Source organism: Palaemon carinicauda, chromosome 13, assembly GCF_036898095.1.
Source record: "Palaemon carinicauda isolate YSFRI2023 chromosome 13, ASM3689809v2, whole genome shotgun sequence".
Taxonomy (NCBI): Eukaryota; Metazoa; Arthropoda; class Malacostraca; order Decapoda; family Palaemonidae; genus Palaemon; species Palaemon carinicauda.
This window is the reverse complement of record NC_090737.1, coordinates 82,335,660-82,345,659: the sequence shown is the minus strand read 5'-3', so window position 1 is coordinate 82,345,659 and position 10,000 is coordinate 82,335,660. Positions and strand designations below refer to the sequence as shown.

At 38.2% G+C, this 10,000-nt stretch overlaps 1 protein-coding gene across 1 annotated transcript in view; it reads left to right on the top strand.

Annotated features, from left to right (window-relative positions):
- Window positions 1–206: 206 nt before the first annotated feature.
- The window catches only part of LOC137652327 (gamma-glutamyl hydrolase-like), a 13,979-nt gene continuing 4,185 nt past the window's right edge, over window positions 207–10,000 (top strand). Inside the window, exons 1-4 of the mRNA XM_068385670.1 lie at window positions 207–364; window positions 1,876–2,002; window positions 8,143–8,193; window positions 9,297–9,375. Of these exons, the coding sequence (XP_068241771.1) occupies window positions 274–364; window positions 1,876–2,002; window positions 8,143–8,193; window positions 9,297–9,375 (348 nt within the window). The 5' untranslated portion in view covers window positions 207–273. The remainder of the gene's footprint in view (window positions 365–1,875; window positions 2,003–8,142; window positions 8,194–9,296; window positions 9,376–10,000) is intronic.

The window sequence follows — 10,000 nt, the reverse complement described above, 5'->3', positions numbered from 1 at the left end:
AGAAATTATGTTACATGATTTAATGTAACCTTATTTGAAATCTTATCTCTGTAAAAGAAGACATCGGACTAGCTTAACAAGAAATTCTCATGGATTTTTTTTTTCTACTTTTTTCTATCTTCTGTCTTCTCATTTTTATCATTCTCTTCTCATTTTTTTCTTTACCAGAGAGCTGGGGGCGTCTGTCCACTTCCCTGAACTTCAGCCCAGTTTATATCACTGACAGTTGCCTAACTTGCCTCATTCAAGCGCCAGTCGCTAAGCGAAGCAGTCATGGTTTCCTCGGTAGTTCTTTTCGGTCTCTTACTCGCTCTGTTGGCGAATGCAGCGCCCCCAGTCGATTATAACTTACGGCCGATTATAGGTAAGAACCACATACAGTTTGAGCACAGGTATGATTTATTAATGAGAAAAGATAAAAGGAAAATTCCTGTTGAGAAATGTTCAAATTCAAAGATAGGTCTACACATGAATGGGCACAAATACTCTCTCTCTCTCTCTCTCTCTCTCTCTCTCTCTCTCTCTCTCTCTCTCTCTCTCTCTCTCTCTCTCTCTCTCTCTCTATATATATATATATATATATATATATATATATATATATATATAAATATATATATATATATATATATACATATGTATCTATATACATATATATATATACTGTATATATATATATATATATATGCGTGTGTGTGTGTCTGTGTACGCGCGCTTGTATATACATACATGCATGTATATAGACGATTAACATATATTTGTATATGTGTGTGTGTGTGATTACACTTTAAAAGTAAGTCTCATGGTTATCTCATTCAAGACCAGTGCTTAGTGGTAAGGTCTCAAAACCAGAAGAAACTGAGAAGAGTTATTTAACTTTTGTCTGATTAGTTTAAATCGTTTTATACCAGCACGGAATCCTGCTCAATTGTCTCCCGTAAATGATGACATGGTATTGGATGTAAACATAAACAACTTGAAGGGCACACAGTAGAGCGCAGACCCCGCCTCGGCAGCTTATTTCTTGACCTTTTGCTCGACCTTGAACTTGACCTTTGACCTTCACATGTATTAATTGGCGTGGATTTTCTTACACTCAAATATGAACCAAGTTTGAAGTCTCTGTGATAACGATGTCCAAACTTATGGCTGATTACATGACGTGAATTGGACATTTTGCTTGACCATGACCTTGAACTTTGACCTTGACCTTTCAAAATTTAAATATTTTCAGCTTTACACATTAAAGTTAATCCCTGCAAGTTTCATTGCCCTGCGATCAAAATTGTGGCCAGGAAGCTCTTCATAAACAAACATACACACACACACACACACACATAAACAAACACAAACAGCGGGTAAAACATAATTTTCCTTCCAATTTCGCTGGCGGAGGTCAAAAAAAAAAGAAAGAAAAAAAAAAAGATTAGATTTGACCTCGGAGTTAAGCAAGTGACATTTTTCCCACCCTTCTTCAGCTGCTATCACAATCAGGTGTTGTTATCTCCACTAAGGTGGTCCTTTTGAGAGTAAAAATAATATTTCTTTTTATTTTAATTATATCCAAACAATTACGATAATCAAGGAAAAGTATAATCTTATGTCTTGTTACGAAGATAAATATGAAATACAATTAATTTAAAAAGAACAATTTGTAATATTTTATTAAGCCGAACATTTTCTTTACTAAGCACAGTTATATGAATTTTAGTAAAATTCACTTTAGTCGTTTTATCTGTTAAAAAATCTTATCAAGTGATAGTACATCTACAACATTGTATAGGAATTCTAGTAAAATTTACCTTAGTTATTTTATCTATTAAAGTTCTTTTTATGAAGTGCCATTACTCATAAAACATCGTAACTCTCTTCTTGTAGGAATCCTGTCGCAGAAGCCACCGAAAAGCGTCCTTGATGTCCTGGATGATAAGAATTACACTTCTTACATTGCTGCTTCTTACGTCAAGTACATAGAAGGATCTGGTGCCAGAGCTGTTCCAATATTGTAAGTTCCCACGCGAAAGTTAACTCTATAAAAGATTGCAGTGATTACGCCATATAATTTATATGTTTCTTAATGTAATCGTAAGTTTAGATGTGGGAAAAATATGATTGATTCGTTGTAGTGGAAAAGTCATGTTTTTTTTATTTTTTAAGTTTCCAAATGAAACTTTTTCCCTGTTGGAGCCCTTTGGCTTATAGCATCCTGCTTTTCCAACCAGGGTTTTAGCTTAGCTAGTAATAATAATAATAATAATAATAACAAGCAAACCTTAGAACAAAGAAACATTTTTTTATGCTATAAGCCAAGGGGCTCCAAACAGGGAAAATAACTCAGTGAGGAAAGGAAACAAAGAAAAATAAAACTGTGGTGGCCATTGTTACTACTTCCAACCAAAGCCGTTGGAAATGACGTTCTGTGTCCAAGGACTGAAGAACCCATAATACTTGAACAAGGCTAACCGTCCCCCTACCAGAGGCCTTCATTATTTTGTGTTGGGGACATGAACCGCTACCTCCATTGCCGTTTCAAAGTTTACGACCCCTGGACTTGCCTCCACTGTCAAGACGGCCTCAGAAGACAACCCTTACTCATACATAGGGTGGAAGGCCCGGGACTGTGACACCACTTGTAAGGGCACAGCATAGATATTCTGAGGGATAACAGCATAAGAAAGAACAAACGACTTACCATGATAAGTCAGTTTGTGAGACCTCTTGGTTGTGACCTTTCCAGGGTGAACCACCTCTTCAGTGAGATCCCCCACTTCAGGAAAAGGCTCTAAGCTGTGTGACAGCTTTATCCGTAACTTTCTTCACAAATTTCTAAGGAAACAGGTCTTTTCCCCAGATGCTAGAGGTGAGAAACGTTTCAGCTCGTGGCGGATGGTAGCTGTGTCAAGTACATGCCCACTACAGGCTCGACGGTCCTGAAAGGAAGCATAAAGATCTTTCATAAAGGTGTCGACATGAGTTCTCCCCAGCAAGGAAAGACGAAGGCACCTGCAAAATGCCCGATCCTCATTCCCATAAAGCACTACAGAGACATCAACCATTATCTGGTCTACGAATCAGACTTAAGAAGGTGTTCAGGAATCTTGGGCAGCTTCTCAAGAAGTAGGTGGCCGGCCTCATCCATATCTAGTTTACTCTCAGCAAAAGTAAACTGGACACTGGTTTAGTGGACGGAATCGTGTGGTAAGAAAGGTGAGACTGGTGTGCACTCTTCCAAACCTGTGAGAGGCATACCCTCACAAAAGGCAAACTCCACTGATGTAGCTCTTCGAAACAAAGTGAAAGACCACTTGGTCCAGAGCCACGAAGGAGGCCAAGCTCTTACCAAAGGCGGCAATCTGTATATTGATACCCATCATTGCTGCGTGCAATAAGGAAGCTAAGAGTGCCAGTCCTTATATCTAGGCAACTCCTCTTGCTTCTCCAAGACCTGGATCTCTTCATAGAAAGCCTTGAACATCATCACCTGGTATTACTAATTCCCCTCCATGAAGGCTCTCCTGTTAGCCATAGGTACCAGATGTATTGTAGTACATAAGGTACTCGGGAACTGGGAGGCTACATGAGCTTAGCAGAAGATGTTGGGTGGAGAAACGGGCTGGAACAGCCCCCCTCACGGAAGAAGCAATCGTAACCGGAGATCGGGAGACTGATGTCATAGTGGAATCAATATTGGTATACACCACTGAATCCTAGATGATATCAGACTACCTCATCCTCTTACCCAGGTACAAAGGTATTGCGGGAAGAACATGCAGGCGTCATTGGAAGTATCCTTCGAGACCCATCTGGAGTGAAGTAAATCCTTACAAACACTGCATTCCTGATGGTCCCAGTACAATACTGGACCTTTCATCCTCCAACACTTCGCATGTGTGCGGCAAATATCGAGACCACAGGGATGTCTCAAAGCCCTGACACAAATTTGCACTCAACAGTGTGAATCCATATAGGCACTGCCTGTAAGGAGAAAAGGGTTCAAATGAGTACTTCATCCTCTAGCAAACACCAAAAGCCGAAAGAAATGGGTAATTAATGCTCCAAGTAAACAATAGAGGGAATAGTAATCCCCAAATTTTGTGTAATACCATTGGTGAGAAAAAAGGAGATAAGTTACGAAATGTCCATTACCCTATAAAGAATGTGAGATTGAAAAAATTAGCCCCCTGAAGGTCCGTTGCTATAGGCCCAAAACGGGAAAAAAGGGGTGGTGAAATGCTCATGGAAAGAACCATTGCTCCTATATCTCCGCAGAGAAATGGCCAATTAGAGGGCACCGGTACAGGTAAACTTAATCATTAAGCAATCGACGCATCGATCAATGATCAAGAGTCTAAAGCAACCCGCGAGTTATAAAAGCAAGGTTTTAACCTCAATAGAAAAAACTTGGGAGGGATAACTAGCCTATAGAGTTACCAACCATCTATTCAATCCACACCCTCAAAGAGAAATGGACAAATTGGTAGAAAACCAATAACCATCTGTAGTGGTTATTCAATGCAGGAGCCTAGAACCCTTTCGTAGAAGGAGTTCCCAGCCCCAACCTACATAAAGAAGCCTCAAACATTAAAGGAGCAAGGCTTTTATGTTAACCTGTAGTAGAATTCACCTACAGTAAGTAGACTGCTCATCTTAGTTATGTTCGATGGTCTCAGATATAAAAGGGCAGAAAGGCATGTGCCCTAAAGGTACCGGCATTGCAACGCCAGGGGGAACAGCATTGCCGCCAACATCTTATGTGCTCTAAGGCACTGGTACCGACATTCACACCCATAGAGTAGTACTAACCCCGCCGCCAGTAACGACAATGCCGTCAGTGGCAATAGCGCCCAAGGACAGCGGAGGTAACGGTCAAGGGTTTCCGCAGAAAACACCTTGCCAAAAAAGAGGCAGTGTCGCCAGCGGCGGCACAGCCGTAAGCAGCAACATGTCGCCAGAACGGGTACTATAAAACAGATTTTGACGTGGGAAAAATCTATATTTGGGTGTCGAAAGGTGGCGACAAAACTATTATTCAGGCGTTGCCATAGGCATGTACGCCAAATATACCAGTGTTGCCAGAAGCACCGGTATCACTAGGGGGTAAAAGCATTGCCACCAGCCTCCTATGTGACTTAAGGCGCTGGTACAGTCAACTCCTCCTACAGACTAGTACTAGCCCCGCCGCCAGTAATAGCAACACCGTTAGGGGCAAAGGTGCCTAAGGTGGCAAAGACAAACGGCAATGGTTCCTGCAGAAAAACCATGCCGTAGCTGAAGGCAGCGCCGCCAGTGGTGGCACTGCTGCAAGGTACAATAGGATAGTGTGCCAAAAGGTGGCGGCAAAGCCGCAGACACCGGCACTGCCATGGAAGGTCAAATCCCAGAGGGAACCAACTCCCAAAATCAATAAAAACAAAAAACACAGCAGCTTAATGATAAAATCCATGCAATGTCCGTCCCAGAAAGACTAGGATAAAAAGAGAGGTGACGACATGGAGAAGCTTTACCCATGTATCAAAATAAACATCACGTCCGTTGTCCGATCGAAAAATCTCAGAGGCTAAGAAATAACGGCAGTTCATGCAAGTCAGCGCACCGACATGATGACATTACCCTTCGCAAGGAGAGATTACCCTTTGGAAAGGGGAACTCCAAAAAATTGCACAGTCCAACCATGGGAGATCATGAACGTATGTAGCGTGGCGGCCCAATGAATTCACCGACGAGTGCTAATCCAAACGCCACCAAGGGCTAGGCTAAATAATATAAATGCAATGTAAGTGCTAACTTAGAATAAAGCCCAAAGCATCGCAATGCTATAAAAACTACTGGCTAACGTGAAACTTACAAAATGAACAAGTAAACATGAAAAAAGGGCAATCAGGTACGAAACCCGATGCCATGGCTAGCTGGACTCGAAGCGCTCAGGCTTCCACTATCACAAAAGCTAAAATTTTACTCCCCAAATGGATCCAAAACAATTACAGCTAAGACGAAAAGCAAAGAGAGGTAGGTACTCAACTTTGACGAAGAAGAGGAAGCCATCATATGAACAAAATCTTCAAAAAAAGGTGCAAAGACCGCACACAAAAATATAGAACAGTAGTGACAAGCTGCGAACAAAGGAATGAAGCGGCAGGGTCGTATGGGAGCATCGAAAGGTGTTAGGATATGTAACAGCTCCTCACTTATCATTCCCCTTAGAGGAATAGACTGGGTAAAGTCTATTCGGGGTGCAGAGATATCTATGGTTATCTTAGGATACGTCCCTGATTATACACAATATTTTCGGATAGTCGTTCCGGGGGTTTAAAACCCCGTGATACCTGACAGTAATTCTCTTATAATATCATTCGCAGAAATATTATATAGTAGGAAGCTGCCGGAGGGAACTTCCATCAGGACGACATGGCCATCTCACCCAAAAATAGATTTTTCCTACGTCAAAATCCCTTTTAAGAAGAGCAACAAGATTAAAATAAATATATCCTATATAAACTATAAAATCTTTAACAAACCAAGAGGAAGAGAAATAAGATAGAGTAGTGTGCCCAAGTGTACCCTCAAGAGAGAGAACTCTAACCTAAAAGACAGTGGAAGACCATGGTACAGAGGCTATGGTACTACCCAAGACTAGAGAACAGTGGTTTGATTTTGGTGTGTCCTCCTAGAAGAGCTGCTTACCATAGCTAAAGAGTCTCTTCTACCCTTACCAAGAGGAAAGTAGCAACTGAACATGTAGAGTGCAGTAGTTAACCCCTTGGTATTGAAGCTGTTGTTCCTCACTCGTAAACTTTCAAGCCATGATTCCTCTGGCATTCTCAATATGATATTCATTAAGAGAGACCAGATAGAGTAGATGAAAAGTTCAAAGTTGCATGTTGGTACTATAGAGATTACTATCAATTCTTTGAAAGTCACTAGAAGAGTTGGAAGACCCATGCCTACATGGCTGAGGACTATGAAGAGTGAAATAGGAGATGATGAGTGGAGAAGTGTTGATTTAAAAGCTCAAGATAGAAACTAAAAGTCGCTAAAACAGTTGGAAGACCCAGGCCTACATGGCTGAGGACTATGAAGTCTGATGTAAGAGATGATGATTAGAGAGGTATTGATTTATAAGCTCAAAATAGAGACTGAAAGTTACTAGAAGAGCTGGAGGACCCAGGCCTGCATGGCTGAGGACTATGAAGCGTGAAGTAGGAGATGATGAATGGAGAAGTATTGATTTAAAAGCCCCAAGACAGAGATGACTAGCGAGATCCAACCGAGGCCCTTTGCGTCAATAGACGTAGGAGATGATGATGATGATGATGACTTGAAAGTCAAATTTTGAAAGGGATTAATCTTGTGGCCATTCTTCGAACTGGTGGCTGTAATTCAAGTAGGTAGATAGATGACTTAACATTCTAACATTTCTACAAACCCAGCTCTGTAGAGCTTATGTATGATTATTGAGTAAATTATCCTACGAGGCATTTCCTGAATCAGTAACCTTAACGGACAGTTGAAAAATTTGTATTGATTAATTATTCTAACTACTGTACTTAAATTAATAGTTTTAATAACAGACAGCCTTACTTGATTGCACATAAACTCAATTGTATCAGCATTAGTTCAAATACACAACACCAACAACAATTAATGCAAGCCTTAGACATGTCATTATTCATGTCTGGGGTTTAGCCAGTTTTCGTCACCACGCTGCTAACCGCGGATTGGCAATGGTATATATTGGTGATATATATATATATATATATATATATATATATATATATATATATATATATATATATATATATATATATATATATATATATATGTATATATATATATATATAAATATGTATATATATATATATATATATATATATATATATATACATATATATATTTATATATATATATATATAAATATATATATATATATATATATATATATATATATATATATATATATATATATATATATATATATATATATATATGTATGTATATATACCGGGCATCATGCCCAGATTACATAAATTATGCGTATGAATATGTATAGAGCTTAGTCAATTTTCTTGTACATAAACTAGCCTTATCTCTCTTATCTCTGCTTGTTATCATGCGAAAGAATATGACATAAGTTCTATTTTTTTCCAGAATCAACCAAGAAGACAGTTACTACGAGAAAATAGCTTCTTCTGTTAATGGGTAAGAAGGATAAAAATAAATCTTCCTTGCCTATATATGATTTTGATTTGAAAAATAAATTACTGACTTAATTCTGTTGCTATGGTATATCTTGTAACATAATTAATTTCTAATATCTATAATAAAACTTTTTATTCGGGAAGTTCTCAATTCTTGTTAATGAAGTGAAAAAGATACATTCATTTTATCATTGCTAAAGTATATCTTGTAAAGAAATTCAATATTGATATTTGTATTAAAGCTGTTTATTCAAAAAAAGCTGATGCATGATGATTGGGCGAATTTTCATAGACATCGGAAATGATGTGGGCTAATATTAGTTCAGTTTATAAATGCTCTAATCAGGGGCTTGTTAGAGAGAGAGAGAGAGAGAGAGAGAGAGAGAGAGAGAGAGAGAGAGAGAGAGAGAGAGAGAGAGAGAGAGAGAGAGAGAGCAGTCTTGTCTAATTATTCCAGATTCATATCTAGTTCTCGAATCTATGGCAGTGTGAACATTCCCAATTAAGATATATTTGTCTGCCTATATGGCATATTTCAGAGCATTTTGGGATGGAAAGAATACGAAACTTGATGGAAAACAGAGACAGCAGGAGAGTTCTGCCCCTTTTTAAAAAATGCTCAGATATTAGATAATTATATTAGTGTTTGAAGTTCACATACACAATGGAACGTTTGAACTTAGAGCCACTAAAGACTAAAGTCTGTTTCAGGAAATGTGAAATCTACTGTGATCGAATAATTAATTCATAAGATTTGCTTTTGAATGTTTTGGATGCTGAAAACAAAAAAAACGTAAAGTCTGGACAAAACCAAAAGAATTATTCATAATTTGGTTCCTTAGAGATTCAGATTCTTACTATTAAATTTTTCACTCGTTAAGCATCGTGAAGATACAAATATAATAAAATCCTCTCACATCTCCATTAACGGGGAGAAAACAATTACATTTCACAGACATATGGAGTAACTGAATATGAAGCATCGTTTTAGATCGCCTTGTCTAAATGAACAAATGTATATATGGTCAGTCTTTTGGACATTGTCCTGTCTCATACCTGTGCCACTCATGAGTGACCTTTAAGCTTATTTAAACCTTCAAACAGAATATTATTCCCTGGAGGAGCTGTATCAATAACCAACAGCAGCGGTTATGGGAGCGCCGGACAGATACTTTATGATCACGTAAGTAGTAGTTTTTTTTTTTCTTTTTTTTTTTGTTTGTAGGAGATAATGAGATTGAAATACACACTTAAAATCAACAAGCGTTGAGGATGTAATTGTTAAAGCATTCCTTATCATGAATGTTTTTATTGTGAACAGGCTTAAATAAGTATTTTTATAATTTATATATGAATTATCTATTTTTTTTTTCAAATATTTTGTTTTAAATTTTCATTACTTATATCGTTTACTTATTTTCTTGTTTCCTTTCCTCACTGGGTTATTTTTCTCTGTTGGAGCCTTCGGGCTTATAGCATCTTGCATTTCTAACTAAGGTTGTAGCTTGGGTAGTAATAATAATAATAATAATAATAATAATAATAATCTTCTCCCACGCAAAGTGCCTCGTTTAGATTTCGCCAGTTGTCTCTATCTTGAGTTTTTAAATCAATACTTCTCCATTCATCACCTGCTTCACGTTTCATAGTCCTCAGCCGTGTAGACCTGGGTCTTCCAACTCTTATAGTCCCTTCTAGAGCCCAGTTGAAAGTTTAGTTAACAGCCCAATTGATGAACGTTTGTATTTCTACAGAACAAAAATTTAAAATCACATCTTAACTGTGAGGATGACATTCAATCAATTAGA